The sequence below is a fragment of the Heptranchias perlo genome, chromosome 4, assembly GCF_035084215.1.
Source record: "Heptranchias perlo isolate sHepPer1 chromosome 4, sHepPer1.hap1, whole genome shotgun sequence".
NCBI lineage: Eukaryota > Metazoa > Chordata > Chondrichthyes > Hexanchiformes > Hexanchidae > Heptranchias > Heptranchias perlo.
Window position 1 is genome coordinate 105,311,545 of NC_090328.1, and position 22,563 is coordinate 105,334,107.

A 22,563-nucleotide genomic window follows, 5' to 3' on the forward strand; every position below is an offset into this window, starting at 1 on the left:
GGAGGAGCGCAGAGATCTCAGAGGGTTTTAGGGCTGGAGGAGGTTACAGAGATAGGGAGGGGCGAGGCCATAGAGGGATTTGAAAACAAGGATGAGAATTTCAAAATCGCGGTGTTCCCGGACCGGGAGCCAATGTAGGTCAGCGAGCACAGGGATGATGGGAGAACGGGACTTGGTGCGAGTTAGGATATGGGCAGCAGAGTTTTGGATGAGCTCAAGTTTCTGGAGGGTGGAAGATGGAAGGCCAGCCAGGAGAGAACTGGAATAGTCCAGTCTGGAGGTATCAAAGGCGTGCATGAGGGTTTCAGCAGCAGATGAGCTGAGGCAGGGACAGAGATGGGCAATGTTACGGAGGTGGAAGTAGGCAGTCTTGGTGATTGGGTGGATATGTGGTCGGAAGCTCATCTCAGGGTCAAATGGGACGCCAAGGTTGCCACCAGTCTTGTTCAGCCTCAGACAGTGGCCAGGAAGTGGGGTGGAGTCAGTGGCTAGGGAACGGAGTTTGTGGTGGGGACCAAAGACAATGGCTTCAGTCTTCCCAATATTTAGTTGGAGGAAATTTTTGCTCATTCAGTACTTGATGTCGGACAAGCAATGTGACAATGAGAGACAGTGGAGGGGTTGAGGGAGATTGTGGTGAGGTAGAGCTGAGTGTTATCAGTGTACATATGGAATCTGACGTGTTTTCGGATGATGTCGCCAAGGGGCAGCATGTAGATGAGAAATAGGAGGGGGCCAAGGATAGATCCTCGGTGGTCTTCAGAGGTAGCAGTGCAGGAGTGGGAAGAGAAACCATTGCAGGTGATTCTCTGGCTACGACTGGATAGATAAGAATGGAACCAGGTGAAGTGGTCCCACCCAGTTGGACGACGGAGGAGAGGCATTGGAGGAGGATGACATAGTTTACCGTGTCAATGACTGCAGACAGGTCGAGAAGGATGAGGAGGGATAGTTTACCCCAATCACAGTCACATAGGATGTCATTTGTGACTTTGATAATGGCTGTTTCCGTTCTGTGGCAGCGGTGAAAACCTGATTGGAGGGATTCAAACATGGAGTTTTGGGAAAGATGGGCACGGATTTGGGAGGCGACACCACATTCAAGGACTATGGAGAGGAAAAGGAGGTTGGAGATGAGGTAGTAGTTTGCAAGGACAGAGGGGTCAAGGTTGGGTTTTTTGAGGAAGGGTGTGACGACGGCAGATTTGAAGGGAAGGGGGACAATACTTGAGGAGAGGGAATCATTAGCAATGATGGGGGCCAGGAAGGGAAGTTGGGTGGTCAGCAGTTTAGTGGGAATAGAGTCGAGGGAGCAGGAGGTGGGTCTCACGGTCAAGATGAGCTCGGAGAGGACATGAGGGGAGATAGGAGAGAAACTAGAGAAAGATGTGAGTTCAGTGCTAGGGAAGTGGGGAACCATAGGGGAAATTTGAACGGAGGTGTTCAGCAAAGTAATCACCCAATCTGCGTTTGGTCTCCCCAATGTAGAGAAAAATCAAGTTAGCTGTGGGAGTCGGTAGACTTAGATATTGGTTGACAGCCTAGCCTCAGAAATGGAGATAGAGAAGTCGAGGAAGGGAAGAGTCGGAGATGGAAGGGCGAGGGAAGGGTGGAAATTGGAAGCAAAGTTGATGAAATTTTCCAGTTCGGGGCGAGAGCAGGAAGCGGCACCGATACCGTCATCGGTGTACCAAAAAAAGAGGTAAGGGAGGGTACCTGAATTGGACCGGACAAAGAATGCTCCACAAAAAGGCAGGCATGGCTAGGACCCATACGGGTTCCCATAACGACACCTTTTATTTGGAGGAAGTGAGTGGAGTCAAAGGAGAAGGTTTTCAGTGTAAGAACAAGTTCAGCAAGGCGGAGGAGGGTGGTGGTGGATGGGGACTGGTTGGGCCTCCGTTCAAGGAAGAAGCGGGTCGTACTGGTGGGGGATGGAGGTGTAGATGGACTGGACATCCATGGTGAAAAGAAGACGGTTAGGGCCGGGAAATTGGAAACTTTTAAAGTGGGCGGAAGGCATGGAAGAGTCATTGACGTGGGTCGGAAGAGACTGGACAAAGGGAGAAAAAATAGAGTCGAGGTAGGAAGAAATAAGTTGCAAGGGGCAAGAATAGGCTGAAATGATGGGTCTACCACGGCAGTCCTGTTTGTGGCTTTTAGGAAGGAGGTAGAAGCGGGCTGTGCGGGTTTGGGGGACTATGAGGTTAGAGGGGGGGAAGATCTCCAGAAGAGATGAGGTCAGTTATGGTCTGGGAAACTATGGTTTGATGTTCGGCGGCAGGGTCATGGTCCAGGGGGAAGTAGGAGGAGGTGTCGGTGAGTTCGCATTCAGCCTCCACAAAGTAGAGGTCTGTTCACCAAACAACGACAGCGTCACCCTTGTCAGCAGGTTTGATGGCAATGTCACGGTTGGACCTGAGAGAACGGAGAGCTGCAAGTTCAGAAGGAGGGAGATTAGAGTGAATGAAGGGAGTGGAGAAATTGAGACGGCCAATGTCACCCCAGCGGACGGGAGAATGGGTCCGTTGTGCAGGGAGAAGGCTTCTGGCTTAAGAAATGGGCACGGAAGCGAAGGCAACGGAAGAAGAGCTCAACGTTTATCTCATTGCTGTTTGTGTGATCTTGCTGTGTGCAAATTGGATGCCGCATTTCCTAAATTACAAGTGACTGCATTTCAAAAGTACTTAATTGGTTGTTAAGCACCTTGGGACGTCCTGAGGTTGTGAAAGGCACTATATAAATTTAAGTTTTTTTTTAGCCTGCAGAAGACATTAAAAGACACTTATATCTGAACAAGGCGTCTCCCATATAAATCTTATCCAGCTTGTCCACATCATAGTCATGTTTTTTGAGGACTTCCATTATGGCACTATGCACAGCAAATAATAATTACATTATTAAATTAGATTTAAGTTCCAGGTCACTCATCACTCTTGCAGATAATATATTGCTTCTATCTTTTGATGTTGTATTTGAAGACTACATTTCTCCAAGTCATAATCCAGACAGCCTCAGGGTATCAGTGTTTCTCAGGTGACATATCATATCTCACATGTTTGCTGATCTATTCAGCTTGGGAAAAATATTCGACTTAATCTTTGTGGTAACAAATAATTGTTTGTTATCATGTTACAGTAGATCACTTGGCAATAAGTTAACCAGCTTCTCATGCTCAACTATCAAAAATTCTGGGCCATGCTATTTTATCCCTGCCATGTGTGTGATAGAAAATTGCTTGCTCACTAATTTATTATCAAGCTGTGGCACATTTTTAATTAGCAAAAAATTTCATTTTCATTTTTAAATACCTCAAATTTAAATTCTCAATAACAATTTTGTCATGGCATTACTTCTTCATCATTTGAACTAGCCCATTTTCGGATTATTCTGACCGTATAAATTTCTGTAGGCCACTTGATTGTCTATCAACTTGGTTTATTATGGACTGATCAGTTGAAGCATGGCAGGCATAAAATTGTAGAAATGAAAATTCTAGTACATAACGATGCATCCATTTATCACCTCCTGAGAGTCTAGTCTGTATGTTTCGTTTCTGGGAGTGGTTGTCTTAATCCAATAACAAGGAGCCGCAAAAGCAATAAATAGCTGTAGCATGTGTTGATTCTAGGAAAATGGAATGAAGCAGATGGGCCAACAATTCCCAAAATACAGCTTACAAAAAAAATTGCTGTTAGTGGTTGTCCTTCATAGAGTGCAGCTTGTACTGATCTGGAATATTAAGAAGGTTGAGTGGCAGGTGGATTGATTTGTGCGTAATTTTGTACTTGCCGACTGCAAGGTAACATTTAAGCCTTTTCAATGGAAGGTGCTCATAAACACAGGCAATGTTTTGGGAGCTACTAATAAACTAAATGGTTTTTCTTTTACAGGATCAGGGTGTTGACTTTAATAGATACCCTACACAGTAAATTCGACTGAAGCAACTATAGCTGTTCACTAGACAAACAAATCAGTTGTGTTTCGCTGTTTAGACATTTAAAATGCTCACGTATGGTCACATTATTCCAGCAATTTTGTTTTTAACATGATAAGTTACATTTTAAGAGCTTTTTTTGTGGGTAGAGGAAGGAGGAAGGAGGAGCTGGTCAAATGTCCTTTCCTTCAGAGTAACTCACAAGCATAACTGATCTTTGGTTGCTGATTGAATGTTGGTTACAGGATCCACTCTCCCTCCCTCCTCCCCCAATCGTTAATAGTAGGGTTAATATAACAGGTATTAATGATGCTCGATGAACTAATCTAGCATTATTAATCTGTTGCTGCCTTCAAATGTAATGCCTAATACACCAGGTAATATGCAATTATCACTCCATGCTACATATAAAGTGAAATAATTCAGAACAGTCATTTATCTTGTTGGAGTAGAAATAAAAGGTACAGGTGATAATTCATCATACACGTGTTCCAACAAAGGTTTATTTCCAATGGGTTTATTTCTCTCATGAGCCACTACTGTACCTACTTGCCAGTTTCATTTAACCCGGTGGGTATAACTTGGGTATACAGTTTGCAGGAGTCAGGTTACCACAAAACAAACAGACATATGATATAGACTAGTTTAGGTATGTGGTTTATGAAGTTAGAGATTACTTACATCTTTGCACTTTTCTAAGAAATAATGCAAGAATTACATTTTTAATGATAATTGGCTAAGTAACAGGAAACAGAGTGAACGGTTGTTTTTCAGACTGGAGGGAGGTGTACAGTGGTGTTCCCCAGGGGTCGGTACTAGGACCACTGCTTTTCTTGATATATAATAATGACTTGGACTTGGGTGTACAGGGCACAATTTCCAAATTTGCAGATGACACAAAACTTGGAAGTGTACTGAACAGTGAGGAGGCTAGTGATAGATTTCAAGAGGATATAGACAGGCTGTGGAATGGGCGGACACGTGGCAGATGAAATTTAACGCAGAAAAATGCGATGTGATACATTTCAGGAAGAACGAGGAGAGGCAATATAAACTAGAGGGCACAATTCTAAAAGGGTTACAGGAACAGAGAGATCTGGTGGTATATGTGCACAAATCGTTGAATGTGGCAAGGCAGGTTGAGAAAGTGGTTAAAAAAGCATATGGGATCCTGGGCTTTATAAATAGAGGCATAGAGTACAAAAGCAAGGAAGTCATGATGAACCTTTATAAAACACTGGTTCGGCCACAACTGGAGTATTGTGTCCAGTTCTGGGCACCGCACTTTAGGAAAGATGTGAAGGCCTTGGAGAGGGTGTAGAAAAGATTTACTAGAATGATTCCAGGGATGAGGGACTTTAGTTACGTGGATCGACTGGAGAAGCTGGGGTTGTTCTCCTTACAACAGAGAAGGTTGAGATGAGATTTGAGGTATTCAAAATCATGAAGGGTCTAGACAGAGTAGATAGAGCGAAACTGTTCCCAATGGCGGAAGGGTCAAGAACCAGAGGACATAGATTTAAGGTGATTGGCAAAAGAACCAAAGGTGACATGAGGAAAAACTTTTTTACCCAACGTATGGTTAGGATCTGGAATGCACTGCCAGAAGGAATGGTGGAGGCAGATTCAATCATGGCTTTCAAAAGGGAACTGGATAAGTACTTGAAAGGAAAAAATTTGCAGGGCTACGGGGATAAGGCGGGGGAGTGGAATTAGCTGGATTGCTCTTGCATAGAGCCGACATGGACCCGATGGGCCGAATGACCTCCTTCCGAGCTGTAACCTTGCTATGATTCTATGATTCTATTAGAGCATCTCATGTACATTGAGGCCTGGGTTCTCCATGTGTTGCTCTTGTTCTTTTTTATGTCCTGTAGTAATTATCATTTTAGTTATGGATAAAATTCAATAGGTAATAAAGCTATGATTATTCTTTGAAACCTCAAAAGAAAAGTCCTGAAAAGATTTATGTGAAACAGGAGAAAACCTCAGCATTTGACCTTCAAATGAAATTTTCTCACCATGTTCTGTAAATGAAGACTAAACAGAGACCCTGTGGCATTCCATCTCTTCTGCAGTTTTATGTTGCGCATTATTGTAAAGATCTTGTTGTGTGTGCTTAGTGACATTAATTTTACTGCTGGGGATATTTTTCAAACACAGCCTAATCTCTTACACAGCTGTAGCTTTTTATATAGAAGGACCTCCAGAGACTCCTCTCTGCCAAGCATGACTTTGCTGCTGAAAGCCAGAATAACAAAACAGAAGAGGCTTCGATGACAAATGCTATCCATAACTGGTTTCTGTCTGACCTACAACTTGAATTGGGAAATGTATGATTAATGGATGTTGTCTTGTTTGCTTTAACCTAGGCGGTGTGGATACAGTAAAGCTAAGCAAGATCCGGAGGAGGAGAAGATGCATTTTCACAATGGTCACAGTAAGTCTGATAGATATCAACAAGCTACACCGTGGATTTCGGGGAATTGGAGAAAAAAAAATTGCATCTGGAAAAGTTCAATTAAAGTTCACCACAAAACATTTGGCTTCAAATAAAAGAAAACCGGGATATTCTGTTCTTCCTGAGTATCCGTTGACTTTTATAAGGTTATGTTACAGCTTGCAGATGGAGTGTCACAGAATAATCCTAGTGTTGCAGAATAATCCTACCCTGGTATTGTGCAGAAATCCTTATAGCTATCAAATCAAGAGCAATAATGGTAATAAAACATATTTTATTCATGCTGTACTCATGTTACCAATGTCTATTCTTTCCAGCTCAAAAGATGCGGGCTTGAATGCAGTGCAGGACACCTCCAATCTAGTGCGAAGCTGAGGTTAAAAAGCTCATAGGCAGTCCAACTTTTTAAATTTAAAGGCCCCGAAAATATGTGGCTGTTCCAGCGTACTCCCGCCATCACTTAGGCAAGAATACGCCAGATTGGCTGGAAAATAGGTAGGGACCTGAATATGCCAGGTCTGGTGTTGCATCAAAGTTTCTTCACTGAGGCCCAGCGTATGGTCAGTGGAGGTACGCCTCATCCAGACTAGGCATATCTCCTTGAATGCCGATGGTTGCGAGCCCACCTGGGGGTCCAGGCTGGAATCGAGGCCTAGACTCCCAAACCCTAACCCTAACCCTAACCCTAACCCATTTTTTTTTAAGTGACCCCCTTTGCATGGGTGCAACTATAAGTTCCTTCTGGGGGATGGACCGGCAGCTCCCGTTTTCCTGCCTGGCACTTATCCACCAGACTTTCCAGGCCCTCAAATATAGTGAGAGTTCGCCATTTTCTGGGGACCTCTCTTTGACCCCAAAAGGTGAGCCTCAGAGGTCCCAAGTGGGCGCATCCTGGCACATTTCGGCAACCAATATTTTTAATGTTAGCAGAAAGCTGGCAGGAGAGTCTCTGGTGTTTTGCTGGTATTTAGATGTCTAAGAGCGATATTTGTAGTGTAATTAGCTTGTAAGCTACCGTCAAGCGCCAAGCCCAAATGCAGACAGGAGACAGGGTTTAGGCATTCACTTCAAATCTCCCCTCTTTGTATTATTTTCTTCTTTGCTTTTTTTCTAATTTTGTTTTAATGACAATGGTTCATAGAATTACACAGAAATTACAACACAGGAACAGGCCATTTGGACCAACCAGTCCATGTTGGTGTTTACCCTCCACATGAGCAGTAGTCCTAATCTCACGTACCCATTCTGTTACCCTATCCCTTTCTTCCCTCTTTCCTTGAACCACCTACCTAACTGATTCTCAAATGTTGACGTGGTCCTGCTTCAATCACTAACTCTGGTCGTGCATTCCACAGCCTTACAACCCTCTGTGGAAATAAGTTTCTCCTGCTTTCTTACATTTGATTTTATAACTATGTTCCTTAGTTTTAGAACCCTCAACCACTGAAAAAAGTCTATTTCTATCTATTCTGTCCCATTCCTTTACAATTTTAAACACCTCTGTCAAATCACCCTTAACAGATCATTGAACAAATAAAATGACTTACTCTGTAATTGTAGTATTTCTTTACTTTTTGTATAGAAGGAAAAAAAAATGGTTAAAGGTGTCAGCCTTGGCTCAGTGGTAGCACTCAGAGTTAGAAGGCCAAGCCCCACTCCAGAAACGTGAGCACAGAAACTAAGCTGACAATTCAGTGCAGTACTGAGGGAGTGCTACACTGGTACAGGTGTTGCCTTTCAAATGAGATGTTAAATAGAGGCCCTGTTTGCCCTCTCAGCTGGATGGAAAAGATCCCATCCCATTTTCAAAGAATAGCAAGGAGTTCTCCCAGTGTCCTGGCCGCCATTTATACCTCAACCAAAACCACTAAAATAGTTTATCTGGTCATCAGCTCATCGCTGTTTGTGAGACTTTGCTGTGTGCACATTGACTGCCGCGTTTCCCCACATTACAGTAGTGACTACCTTTCATTGTGAAATGCATGGGGATGTCCTGAGGTCATGAAAGGCACTATGTAAATGCAAGTTCTTTCTTTCGTTATATGGATCACTGCTAGCAAAGTTTGTTTCAGACATTTTCATCTTTTTACTTCTGCAATGCACAAAACAATTTTTAAAACTCTTTGATGTCTATAAATTTTTAAAAAATTTTAGTGTTATCACAGAATAAATACATTCTAAATAAATGTACGAGAAGAAATTCTGAATAGTCGGAGCGTGAATTTAACAAATAAAAACTGGTGTGATGCATAACTTTCCAACAGTTAAAGCTTCTTACATTTTTTTATGAAGACCCTCCATCACTCTCAGTGTATTTGTTACTCATTTCAGAACACCCTGTAACTTCTCACTCTCTCCTATCTCTTCTTCATTGCAGCATTGACCCATGTCGCACAGTGAATACATTAAAATATTTTATTTTCTATCCGCACTTTACATTTTTTTACATCTAGCATTTAAAACTGGACTTTTACACATTAACTCAGCTTCCAGTCTTTAAAAGATCTGGACCGTCACCCTAAAACTAGACTGCCCAATTTAGAACCAGATGGATGGTCTCCTAAGTTAAATATGCATTAATTACTTTTCTGCAACTATTGGGGCAATTTTATTTTGATAAGGTCTACCTTTGCATTATTATATTTCTCTTCCTTGATATTTGTATATATTTATTTTGATATTTTTTCTCCATTTTTCCCTGTGATGTGTTTTGCCAGCTACTCATATTTCTGTAGCTGTAACATTTTCATGTTTATCTATGAGTATCATTGAGGTCTGTTAATTCCTGCGTAAAGCCTACCTCTGTGGACAAATCAAACTTCAGGAGGTAATTTTATCTGGGCCTTGAATAGAACGGTTCAGAAGGGCCTTGTCCACTTATAGTCCCCAGGCACCAAGGAAGACTTTTCATTCTGTGTGCAGTATATTCTTCTCTTAGTCACTAGTAACAGTCCACCAGTACACTCAATGAGACAGTAATGAGATTAAAAGTCCATTAAGATGCAATACACAGTAAGCTCTGCCTGTCCATATGTTGAGTGTCCAAAAAAAAGAGTACTGTTTTGTCTGTAGTATCATCACTTGTCCTTGCAAACTGTTTCTTTGTTGAATTGTCATATTCATGCTTTGTGCCAACAAAAAAAAATGCACTCTAACTATATGGAAAGTGTTTATGGACTTTCAAAAGGCATTTGATAAAGTACCACATAAGGTGGGGTTGTTCTCCTTAGAACAATGAAGGTTAAGGGGAGATTTGGTAGAGATGTTCAAGATCGTTAACAGTTTTGATAGAATGAATAAGGAAAAACTGTTTCCAATGGCAGAAATGTCAGTAACCAGAAGACACAGATTTAAGGTGATTGGCAAAAGAACCAGAGGTGGCATGAGGAAACATTTTTTTACACTGTGAGTTGTTATGATCTGGAATACACTGCCTGAAAGGGTGGTGGAAACAGATTCTATAATAACTATCATAAGAAATAGGAGCAGGAGTAGACCATATGACCCCTCGAGCCCGCTCCACCATTCTTTTTTTTTATTCGTTCACGGGATGTGGGCGTCGCTGGCGAGGCCAGCATTTATTGCCCATCCCTAATTGCCCTCGAGAAGGTGGTGGTGAGCCGCCTTCTTGAACCGCTGCAGTCCGTGTGGTGACGGTTCTCCCACAGTGCTGTTAGGAAGGGAGTTCCAGGATTTTAACCTAGCGACAATGAAGGAACGGCGATATATTTCCAAGTCAGGATGGTGTGTGACTTGGAGGGGAACGTGCAGGCGGTGTTGTTCCCATGCGCCTGCTGCTCTTGTCCTTCTAGGTGGTAGAGGTTGCGGGTTTGGGAGGTGCTGTCGAAGAAGCCTTGGCGAGTTGCTGCAGTGCATCCTGTGGATGGTGCACACTGCAGCCACAGTGTGCCGGTGGTGAAGGGAGTGAATGTTTAGGGTGGTGGATGGGGTGCCAATCAAGTGGGCTGCTTTATCTTGGATGGTGTCGAGCTTCTTGAGTGTTGTTGGAGCTGCACTCATCCAGGCAAGTGGAGAGTATTCAATCACACTCCTGACTTGTGCCTTGTAGATGGTGGAAAGGCTTTGGGGAGTCAGGAGGTGAGTCACTCGCCGCAGAATACCCAGCCTCTGACCTGCTCTCGTAGCCACAGTATTTATGTGGCTAGTCCAGTTAAGTTTCTGGTCAATGGTGACCCCCAGGATGTTGATGGTGGGGGATTCGGCAATGGTAATGCTGTTGAATGTCAAGGGGAGGTGGTTAGACTCTCTCTTGTTGGAGATGCTCATTGCCTGGCACTTATCTGGCGCGAATGTTACTTGCCACTTATGAGCCCAAGCCTGGATGTTGTCCAGGTCTTGCTGCATGCAGGCTCGGACTGCTTCATTATCTAAGGGGTTGCAAATGGAACTGAACACTGTGCAGTCATCAGCGAACGTCCCCATTTCTGACCTTATGATGGAGGGAAGGTCATTGATGAAGCAGCTGAAGATGGTTGGGCCTAGGACACTGCCCTGAGGAACTCCTGCAGCAATGCGCTGGGGCTGAGATGATTGGCCTCCAACAACCACTACCATCTTCCTTTGTGCTAGGTATGACTCCAGCCACTGGAGAGTTTTCCCCCTGATTCCCATTGACTTCAATTTTACTAGGGCTCCTTGGTGCCACACTCGGTCAAATGCTGCCTTGATGTCAAGGGCAGTCACTCTCACCTCACCTCTGGAATTCAGCTCTTTTGTCCATGTTTGGACCAAGGCTGTAATGAGGTCTGGAGCCGAGTGGTCCTGGCGGAACCCAAACTGAGCATCGGTGAGCAGGTTATTGGTGAGTAAGTGCCGCTTGCTAGCACTGTCGACGACACCTTCCATCACTTTGCTGATGATTGAGAGTAGACTGATGGGGCGGTAATTGGCCGGATTGGATTTGCCCTGCTTTTTGATCATGGCTGATCTTCTACCTCAACTCCACTTTCTCGCCCTATCCCCATATCCCTTGATTCCCTTAGTGTCCAAAAATCTATCGATCTCAGTCTTGAATGTATTCAATGACTGAGCATCCACCACCCTCTGGGGTAGAGAATGGCAAAGATTCACAACCTACTGAGTGAAGAAATTTTTCCTCATCTCGGTCCTAAATGGCCGACCCCTTATCTTCAGACTATGACCCTAGTTCTAGACTCTCCAGCCAGGGGAAACAGCCTCTCAGCATCTACCCTGTCAAGCCCTCTAAGAATTTCATATGTTTCAATGAGATCACCTCTCATTCTTCTAAATTCCAGAGAATATAGGCCCATTCTACTTAATTTCTCCTCATAGGACAACCCCCTTATCCCAGGAATCAATCTAGTGCATCTTCGTTGCACCCACTCTAAGGCAAGTATATCCTTCCTTAGGTAAGGAGACCAAAACTTTACACAGTACTCCAAGTGTGGTCTCACCAGAGCCCTATATAATTGCAGCAAGACTTCCTTACTCTTATACTCCAACCCACTTGCAATAAAAGCCAACATACCATTGCCTTCCTAATTGCCTGATGTACCTGCTTGTTAACTTTTTGTGTTTCATGTAGAAGGATGCCCAAATCCCTCAATACCAACATTTACTGGTCTCTCACGTTTTAAAAATTATTCTGCTTTTCGATTCTTCCAACCAAAGTGGATAATTTCACATTTCACCACATTATATTCCATCTGCCACTTTCTCGCCGTGCACTTAACCTGTCTATATCCCTTTGCAAACTCTTTGCGTCCTCCTCACGGCTTACTTTTCCACCTAGCTTTGTATCGTCAGCAAATTTGGATAGATTACACTCGGTCCACTCATCTAAGTCATTGATATATATTGTAAACAGCTGAGGCCCAAACACTGATCTTTGAGGCACCCCACTAGTTACAACCTGCCAACCTGAAAATGGCCCATTAACCAATGTCCGTTAACTAAACCTCAATCCATGCTAATATATTACCCCAAACCCCATGAGCCCTAATCTTGTGTAACAACCTCTTGTGTGGCACCTTATCGAATGCCTTTTGAAAATCCAAATATACTACATCCACTGGTTCCCCCTCATCTACCCTGCTAGTTACAGCCTCAAAAAACTGTATTAGATTTGTCAAACACAATTTCCCTTTCATAAAACCGTGTTGACTCTGTCTAATCATATTATGATTTTCTAAGTGCCCTGTTACCACTTCCTTTATAATAGATTCTAGCATTTTCCCTACTACTGATGTCTGGCTAACTGGCCTAAAGTTCCCTGTTTTGTCTCTCCCTCCTTTCTTGAATAGCGGGGTTACATTTGCTATTTTCCAATGCATGGGGACCGTTCAAGAATCTAGGGAATTTTGGAAGACCACAACCAATGCATCCACTATCTCTGCAGCTACCTCTTTTAAAACCCGAGGATGTAGGCCATCAGGTCCAGGGGATTTGTTGGCTTTTAGTTCCATTAATTTCTCTAGTTATTTTTCTTTACTAATATTAATTACTTTAAGTTCCTTGCTCTCATTAAACCCTTGGTTTCCCATTATTTCCGATATGTTTTTTGTGTCTTCTACTGTGAAGACCGATCCAAAATATTTGTATAACATTTCAGCCATTTCCTCATTCCCCATTATAATTTCTCCTGTCTCTGCCTCTAAGAGACCCATGTTTACTTTCGCTAATCTCTTCCTTTTTACATACTTGTAGAAGCTCTTACAATTTGTTTTTATATTTCTTGCTAGTTTACTCTCCTATTTAATTTTCTCCCTCTTCATCAATTTCTTGCTCATCCTTTGCTGATTTCTAAAACGCTCACAATCCTTAGGTTCCTTTTGGCAACATTGTAAGCCTCTTTTAATCTAATACTATCCTTAACATGGTTGGATCACTTTTCCTGTGGAGTTTTTATTCCTCAAGTAAATGTGTATTTGTTGAGAATTACAAAATATTTCTTTAAATGTTCACCATTGCTTATCTACCATCATATTCTTTAATCTAATTTCCCAAAGAAAGGCAAAAAGGAAAAGGAGGTGGGGTGGTGTTGTTAGTAAAGGATGAAATCAAAGCAATAGTGAGAAAGGATATCGGCTCAGAAAATCAAGATGTAGAATCAGTCTGAGTGGAGTTAAGAAGCACCAAGGGGCAGAAAACACTGGTGGGAGTTGTCTATAGGCCTCCAAACAATAGTGGTAATGTAGGGGATGGCATCAAACAGGAAATTAGAGATGCATGTAACAAGGGTACTACAGTAATCATGAGTGACTTTAATCTACATATAGACTGGCCAAACCAAATTAGCAATAATACCGTGGAGGATGAATTCCTGGAGTGTGTACAAGATGTTTTTTTTAGACCAGTATATTGAGGAGCCAACCAGGGAACAGGCTATCCTAGATTGGGTATTGTGCAATGAGAAGGGGTTAATTAATAATCTTGTTGTGCGGGGTCCTTTAGGGAAGAGTGACCATAACATGATAGAATTCTTCATTAAGATGGAAAGTGAAGTAGTCCAAACTGAAACTAGGGTCCTAAATCTAAACAAAGGAAACTGCAAAGGTATGAAGAGTGTGCTGGCTATGATAGATTGGGGAGCTTCATTAAAAGGCATGACGGTGGATAGGCAATGGCAAACATTTAAGGAACGAATGCATGAATTGCAACAGTTATACATTCCTTTCTGTTGCAAGAACACAAAAGGAAAAGTGGCCCAACCGTGGCTAACAAAAGAAATTAAGGATAGTATTAGATCTAAAGAGGAGTCATATAAAGTTGCCAGAAAAAGTAGCAAGCCTGAGGATTGGGAGCAGTTTAGAATTCAGCCAGAAAGGACCAAGAGATTGATTAAAAGGAGAAAAATAGAGTATGAGAGTAAACTTGCAAGGAACATAAAAGCATACTATAAAAGCTTCTACAGGTATGTAAAAAGAAAAAGACTAGTGAAGACAAATGTAGGTCCCTTACAGTCAGAAACGGGAGTATTTATAATGGGGAACAAGGAAATGGCAGAGCAATTAAACAAATACTTTGGTTCTGTCTTCACGGAAGAGGACACAAATAACTTCCCAGAAATGCTAGGGAACCAAGGGTCTAGTGAGAAGGAGGAATTAAAGGAAATTAGTATTAGTAAAAAAATAGTGCTGAAGAAATTAATGGGCCTGAAAGCAGATAAATCCCCAGAGTACTAAAAGAGGTAGCCATGGAAATAGTGGATGCATTGGTTGTCATCTTCCAAAATTCTATAGATTATGGAACAATTCCTGCAGTTTGGAGAGTGGCAAATGTAACCCCACTATTAAAAAAGGAGGGAACTACACCAGTAGTAGGGAAAATGCTAGAGTCTGTTATAAAGGATGTGATAACAGGACACTTAGAAAATATCGACGGGATTAGACAAAGTCAACATGGATTTATGAAAGGGAAATCGTGTTTGACAAACCTACTGGATTTTTGTGAGAATGTAATTGGAAGAATAGCTAAGGGCGAGCCAGTGGATGTGGTTTATTTGGATTTTCAGAAGGCCTTTGATAAAGTCCCACATAAGAGGTTAGTGTGCAAAATTAAAGCACATGGGATTGGTGGTAATGTACTGGCATCGATTGAAAATTGGTTAACAGACGGAAAACAAAGAGTAGGAATAAATGGGTCTTTTTCGGGGTGTCAGGCAGTGACCAGTGGGGTACCGCAGGGATCAGTGCTTGGGCCCCAGCTATTCACAATATATATCAATGATTTGGATGAGGGAACCAAATGTAATATTTCCAAGTTTGCTGACGACACAAAACTAGTTGGGATTGTGAGTTGTGAGGAGGATGCAAAGAGGCTTCAAGGCGATTTAGACAAGTTGAGCGAGTGGGGACGTACATGGCAGATGCAGTATAATGTGGATAAAAGTGAAGTTATCCACTTCGGAAGGAAAAACAGAGAGGCAGAGTATTATTTAAATGGTGATAGATTGGGAAGTGTTGATGTACAAAGGGACCTGGGTGTCCTTGTACACCAGTTACTGAAAGCAAACATGCAGGTGCAGCAAGCAGTTAGGAAGGCAAATGGTATGTTAGCCTTCATTGCAAAAGGATTTGAGTACAGGAGCAAGGATGTCTTACTGCAGTCATACAGGGCGTTGGTGAGACCACACCTGGAGTATTATGTGCAATTTTGGTCTCCTTACCTAAGAAAGGTTATACTTGCCATAGAGGGAGTGCAGCGCAGGTTCATCAGATTGATTCCTGGGATGGCAGGACTGTCGTATGAGGAGAGATTGGGTCGACTCGGCCTGTATTCACTCGAGTTTAGAAAAATGAGAGGGGATCTCATTGAAACATATAAAATTCTGACAGGGCTAGACAGACTGGATCTAGGGAGGATGTTTCCCCTTGCTGGGGGGTCTAGAATGAGGGGTCATAGTCTCATGATATGGGGTAGGACATTTAGGACTGGGTTGAGGAGAAATTTCTTCACTCAGAGGGTGGTGAACCTGTGGAATTCTCTACCACAGAAAGCTATGGAGGTCAAGTCACTGAATATATTTAAGAAGGAGCTAGATAGATTTCTAGACACAAAAAGCATCAAGGGGTATGGGGAGAGAGCGGGAATATGGTATTGAGATAGAGGATCAGCCATGATCATGTTGAATGGCGAAGCAGGCTCGAAGGGCTGAATGGCCTACTCCTGCATCTATTTTCTATGCTTCTATGTTTCTATGTTTCAATCTACCTTAGCCAACTCGCCCCTCATACCTATGTGATTGGCTTTGTTTAAATTTAAGACCCTTGTTTCGGACTTAACTCTATCACTCTCAAACTCAATATGAAATTTTACCATATTATGTTCACTCTACCCCAAAGGATCCTTGCTAGAATCATAAAATTATAGAATGGTTACGGCACGGAACGAGTCCATTCGGCCCATTGAGTCCGTACCGGCTCTATGCAATAGCAATCTAGCTCGTCCCACTCTCCCGCCCTATCCCCGCAGCCCTGCAAATTTTTTCCTTTCAAGTACTTATCCAGTTCCCTTTTGAAAGCCATGATTGAATCTGCCTCCACCACCCCCTCGGGCAGTGCATTCCAGATCCTAACCACTCATTGGGTAAAAAAGTTTTCCTCATGTCACTTTTGGTTCTTTTGCCAATCACCTTAAATCTATGTCCTCTGGTTCTTGACCTTTCCGCCAATGGGAACAGTTTCTCTCTATCTTTTCTGTCTGGACCCTTCATGATTTTAAATACCTCTATCAAATCTCCTCCCAACCTTCTCTGTTCTAAGGAGAACAACCCCAGCTTCTCCAGTCTATCCACATAATTAAAGTCCCTCATCCCTGGAATCATTCTAGTAAATCGTTTCTGCACCCTCTCTAAGGCCTTCACATCTTTCCTAAAGTGCGGTGCCCAGAACTGGACACAATACTCCAGTTGTTGTCGAACCAGTGTTTTATAAAGGTTCATCATGACCTCCTTGCTTTTGTACTCTATGCCTCTATTTATAAAGCCCAGGATCCCATATGGTTTTTTAACTGCTTTCTCAACCTGCTGTGCTACTTACAACGATATCCAAGATCTCTCTGTTCCTGTCCCCCTTTTAGAATTGTGCCCTCTAGTTTATATTGCCTCTCCTTGTTCTTTCTACCGAAATGTATCACTTCCCATTTTTCTGCATTAATTTTCATCTGCCACATTTCCACAGCCTGTCTATATCCTCTTGAAGTCTATCACTATCCTCCCTACTGTTCAATACACTTCCAAGTTTTGTGTCATCTGCAGATTTGGAAATTGTGCCCTGTACACCCAAGTCCAGGTCATTAATATATATCAAGAAAAGCAGTGGTCCCAGCACTGACCCCTGGGGAACACCACTGTACACCTCCCTCCAATTAAAAAAACAACCGTTCACTACTACTCTCTGCTTCCTGTTACTTAGCCAATTTTGTATCCATGCCGCTACTGCCCCTTTATTCCATGGGCTTCAATCTTGATGACAAACCTATTATGCGACACTTCATCAAATGCCTTTTGAAAGTCCATATGCACATCAACCGCATTAAACCTCATTGACCCTCTCTTTTACTTCATCAAAAAACTCTATCAGGTTAGTTAAACACGATTTGCCTTTAACAAATCCGTGCTGGCTTTCCCTAATCAATCCATACTTGTCCAAGTGACTGCTAATTCTGTCCCAGATTATTGTTTCTAAAAGTTTCCCCACCACCAAGGTTAAACTGACTGGCCTGTAGTTGTTCGGTTTGTCCTTACACCCTTTTTTGAACAAGGGTGTAACATTTGCAATTCACCAGTCCTCTGGCACCATCCCCATATCTAAGAATGTTTGGAAGATTATAGCCAGTACCGCAGCAATTTCCACTCTTACTTCCCTCATTGATGAGATCCCCCACTATGAATTATAAGGTTACTAATTAAAAGCAAAATACCGTGGATGCTGGAAATCTGAAATAAAAACAGAAAATGCTGGAGAAGCTCAGCAAGTGAGGCAGCATCTGTGGAGAAAGAAACTGAGTTAACGTTTCAGGGCGAAGACCTTTCGTCAGATCTGGAAGATGTTAAATGAGTTAAAATATTTGAGCAAGTACAGAGCCAGGGAAAGTGGGGGCAGGGATGGGAGGAGAGGAAAGAACAAAAGGGAAGGTCTGTGATACGGTGGAGGGCAGGAGAGATTAAATGACAAAAGGGATGATGGTGCAAGGCAAGGAAGGTGGTAATGGGACAGGTTAAGAAACAAAAGATTGATCAGTAGTAGCTGTAAATGGCAGCAGCAGAACCATTACTAGCACTAGCTGACTGAAAAAATGAGAGCAGTGATTATGATCTGAAGTTATTGAAATCAATGTTGAGTCCAGAAGGTTATAAAATTAGATTACAAATTAAGCCTGTCTCATTACACAATACTAGATCTAAAATAACCTGTTCTCTAGTTGGTTCCTCGACACATTGTTCTAGAAAACTGCCTCATATGCACTCCATAAACTTGTCCTCCAAACTACTTTTGCCAATTTGGTTTGCCCATCTTTATGAAGATTAAAGTTCCCTATGATTATTGCATTACTTTTGTTATATGATCCTCTAATTTTCTGGTTTTATAATCTGTCCAACACTATATATCTATAGTGAGTATAGAAATAGGAGGATAGAACAGATGAATGCGTGGCTAAAGAGTTGGTGCAGGAGGGAGGGTTTCAGTTTCCTGGATCACTGGGCCTGCTTCTGGGGAAGGTGGGACTTGTACAAGTCGGACGGGTTGCACCTGAACCAGAGCGGGACAAATATCCTTGCGGGGAGGTTTGCTAGCACTGTTGGGGGGGGTTTAAACTATCTTGGCAGGGGGATGGGATACAGAGTGGAGCTACAATAGGGGGTGATGTGCAGCCAAATATAGAGAAAAAAACAAGTCAGCTTGGAAGACAGGGCAAATATGTGAGGGCAAGGCTGGATGGCATCTATTTTAATGCAAGGAGTCTTGCGAATAAGGTGGATGAACTGAAGGTGTTGATAAACACATGGGAGTATGATATTGTTGCTGTCACAGAGACATGGTTGAGGGAGGGGCAAGACTGGCAGCTCAATATTCCGGGGTACAGAATCTTCAGGCGAGACAGAGGGGGAGGTATAAGAGGAGGGGGGGTCGCAATATTAATTAAAGAATCAATTACTGCCATAAGGAGGGATGATATATTAGCAGGTTCCTCTAATGAGGCCATATGGGTGGAGCTTAAAAACAAAAAGGGGGCAAGCACTTTGATGGGAGTGTACTATAGGCCCCCAAACAGTCAGAGGGAGATAGAGGAACAGATATGTAGGCAAATCTCAGAAAATTGTGCAAATAATAGGGTAATAATAGTGGGGGATTTCAACTTCCCCAATATTAACTGGGATACTCAGAGTGTAAAAGGCTTAGAGGGTACAAAATTCTTAACGTGCATCCAGGAGAGCTTTTTGAGCCAGCATGTAGAAAGTCCTACAAGAGAGGGGGCGGTACTGGACCTAATTCTAGGGAATGTGGCCGGCCAAGTGGAAGAAGTGCTAGTAGGTGAGCACTTTGGTGACAGTGACCATAATTCGGTGAGATTTAAGGTGGTCATGGAAAAGGACAGGGAGGGGCCGGAAATAAAGGTTCTAAATTGGGGGAAGGCTGATTTTAATAGGATAAGGCAGGATCTGGCCAAAATGGACTGGGATCAGCTGCTTGTAGGAAAATCCGCATCAGAGCAATGGGAGTCTTTCAGAAGGGAGATTGAGACCATACAATGGCAACATGTTCCCGTAAAGGTCAAGGGTGGTTCCAAGAACTCCAGGGAACCTTGGATGTCAGGGGATATACGAGAATGGATTAGGAAAAAAAGGAGGGCTTTTGGCAGATACAAAAGGCTAAAGACGGAGGAAGCCCTAGAGGAGTACAAAAAGTGCAGGGGGATACTTAAAAAAGAAATTAGGAGATCAAGGAGGGGCCATGAAATAACACTGGCGAGCAAAATAAAGGAAAATCCTAAGATGTTTTATAAGTATATTAAGGGTAAGAGGATGACTAGGGAAAAAATAGGGCCCATTAGGGACAAAAATGGCAATCTGTGTGTGGAGCCGGCAGATGTAGGAGGGGTTCTAAATGAATTTTTTGCATCTGTTTTCACTATGGAGAAGGACGATGTAGACATAGAAATACGGCAGGGGGACTGTGATATACTCGAACATATTAACATCGAGCGGGAGGAGGTATTGGCGGTTTTAGCAGGCCTAAAAATGGATAAATCCCCAGGCCCGGACGAAATGTATCCCAGGCTACTGTGTGAGGCAAAGGAGGAGATTGCGGGGGCTCTGACACATATATTCAGAACCTCTCTGGCCACAGGGGATGTGCCAGAGGACTGGAGAACCGCTAATGTAATACCATTATTCAAGAAGGGGAGTAGGGAAAAACCGGGGAACTACAGGCCAGTGAGCCTAACATCAGTGGTAGGAAAATTATTGGAAAAAATTCTGAAGGACAAAATTAGTCTCCACTTGGAGAAGCAAGGATTAATCAGGGATAGTCAACATGGCTTTGTCAAGGGAAGATCATGTCTGACTAATTTGATTGAATTTTTTGAGGGGGTGACTAGGCGTGTGGATGAGGGTAACGCAGTGGATGTGGTATACATGGATTTCAGTAAGGCCTTCGATAAAGTCCCCCACAGGAGACTGGTCAAGAAGGTACGAGCCCATGGAATCCAGGGTGCCTTGGCACTTTGGATACAAAACTGGCTTAGTGGCAGAAGGCAGAGGGTGATGGTCGAAGGTTGTTTTTGTGACTGGAAGCCTGTGGCCAGTGGGGTACCACAGGGATCGGTGCTGGGTCCCTTGCTGTTTGTGGTCTACATTAATGACTTGGATATGAATGTAAAAGGTATGATCAGTAAGTTCGCTGATGATACAAAAATTGGTAGGGTGGTAAATAGCGAGGAGGATAGCCTCAGTCTGCAGGACGATATAGATGGGTTGGTCAGATGGGCGGAACAGTGGCAAATGGAATTTAACCCGGAAAAGTGCGAGGTGATGCACTTTGGAGGGACTAACAAGGCAAGGGAATACACAATGAATGGGAGGACCCTAGGCAAGACAGAGGGTCAGAGGGATCTTGGTGTGCAAGTTCACAGATCCCTGAAGGCGGCGGAACAGGTAGATAAGGTGGTAAAGAAGGCATATGGGATACTTGCCTTTATTAGCCGAGGCATAGAATATAAGAGCAAGGAGGTTATGATGGAGCTGTATAAAACACTGGTTAGGCCACAGCTGGAGTACTGTGTGCAGTTCTGGTCGCCACACTACAGGAAGGATGTGATCGCTTTGGAGAGGGTGCAGAGGAGATTCACCAGGATGTTACCAGGGCTGGAGCGCTTCAGCTATGAAGAGAGACTGGGAAGATTGGGTTTGTTTTCCTTGGAGCAGAGGAGGCTGAGGGGGGACATGATTGAGGTGTACAAAATTATGAGGGGCACAGATAGGATGGATACTAAGGAGCTTTTTCCCTTCGTTGAGGGTTCTATAACAAGGGGACATAGATTCAAGGTAAAAGGCGGGAGGTTTAGAGGGGATTTGAGAAAGAACTTTTTCACCCAGAGGGTGGTTGGAGTCTGGAACTCACTGTCTGAAAGGGTTGTGGAGGCAGGAACCCTCACAACATTCAAGAAGCATTTGGATGAGCACTTGAAATGCCATAGCATACAAGGCTACGGACCAAATGCTGGAATATGGGATTAGAGTAGACAGGGCTGATGGCCGGCGCGGACACGATGGGCCGAAGGGCCTCTATCCGTGCTGTATAACTCTATGACTCTATGACTCTATAACTACTGTTAGGGGGCCTAGAAACTACTCCCACCAATGTTTTCAAAAGGGAATTGGATAAATACTTGAAGGGAAAAAATTTACAGGGCTATGGGGATAGAACAAGGGAGTGTGACTAGTTGGATAGCTCTTTCAAAGAGCCGGCACAGGCATGATGGGTCAAATGGCCTCCTTCTGTGCTGTACCATAATATGAAACTATGAACTAGGGGTGGGAAATGAAAGAAATATTTGCATATATACAGCACTTTATCTCATCATTGAAATGTTTCAAAGCCCTTTACAAAATTAATTATTCTTTAAGTGTAGTGACTACTATTATTTAGCCAAATGAGGCAGCTATTCTTCAGCAACAATGTCCCACAGACAGGAATGAGAAGAATAACCAGTTTACCTGCACTGTTTTTTGGTGATGTTGGTTAAACAATGTATGCTGGCCAGGGCTCCATGTTCTTCTTAAAATAGCACCACTAAATCTTTAATATCTGTCTGAACAGTTGAATTGGAGATTGGTTTGCAGCCTCATCTAAAGGACAGCATCTCCAACAATGCAGCTTTTCCTCATTGATGCCCTGCAGTATCAACCTAGATTATGTGCTCAGATCCAAGTGTGTTTCTCAAACCCACATCTTTCTGACTCACAAGCAAGAGTACTAACTGAGCTAACTGACATGCACAAAAGCCTGTACCATTTCTTTAGGACTTCACATAGCATCATAGTAGCCATGTATCTGCCCATTTCACCATTCTGTCTATATACTACTGAAGTCTGTTACTATCCTCCACATTGTTTACTACATTTCCGAGTTTCATGTCATCTGCAAACTTAAAATTATACCCTCGATACCCAAGTCCTTGT

The 22,563-nt window shown here is 43.0% G+C and overlaps 1 protein-coding gene across 1 annotated transcript in view; it reads left to right on the top strand.

Annotated features, from left to right (window-relative positions):
• LOC137321173 (ephrin type-A receptor 5) overlaps positions 1-22,563 on the top strand; it is a 365,797-nt gene that overhangs the window by 279,137 nt on the left and 64,097 nt on the right. Inside the window, exon 9 of the mRNA XM_067983437.1 lies at positions 6,310-6,377. Coding sequence (XP_067839538.1) covers positions 6,310-6,377 — 68 coding nt within the window. The remainder of the gene's footprint in view (positions 1-6,309; positions 6,378-22,563) is intronic.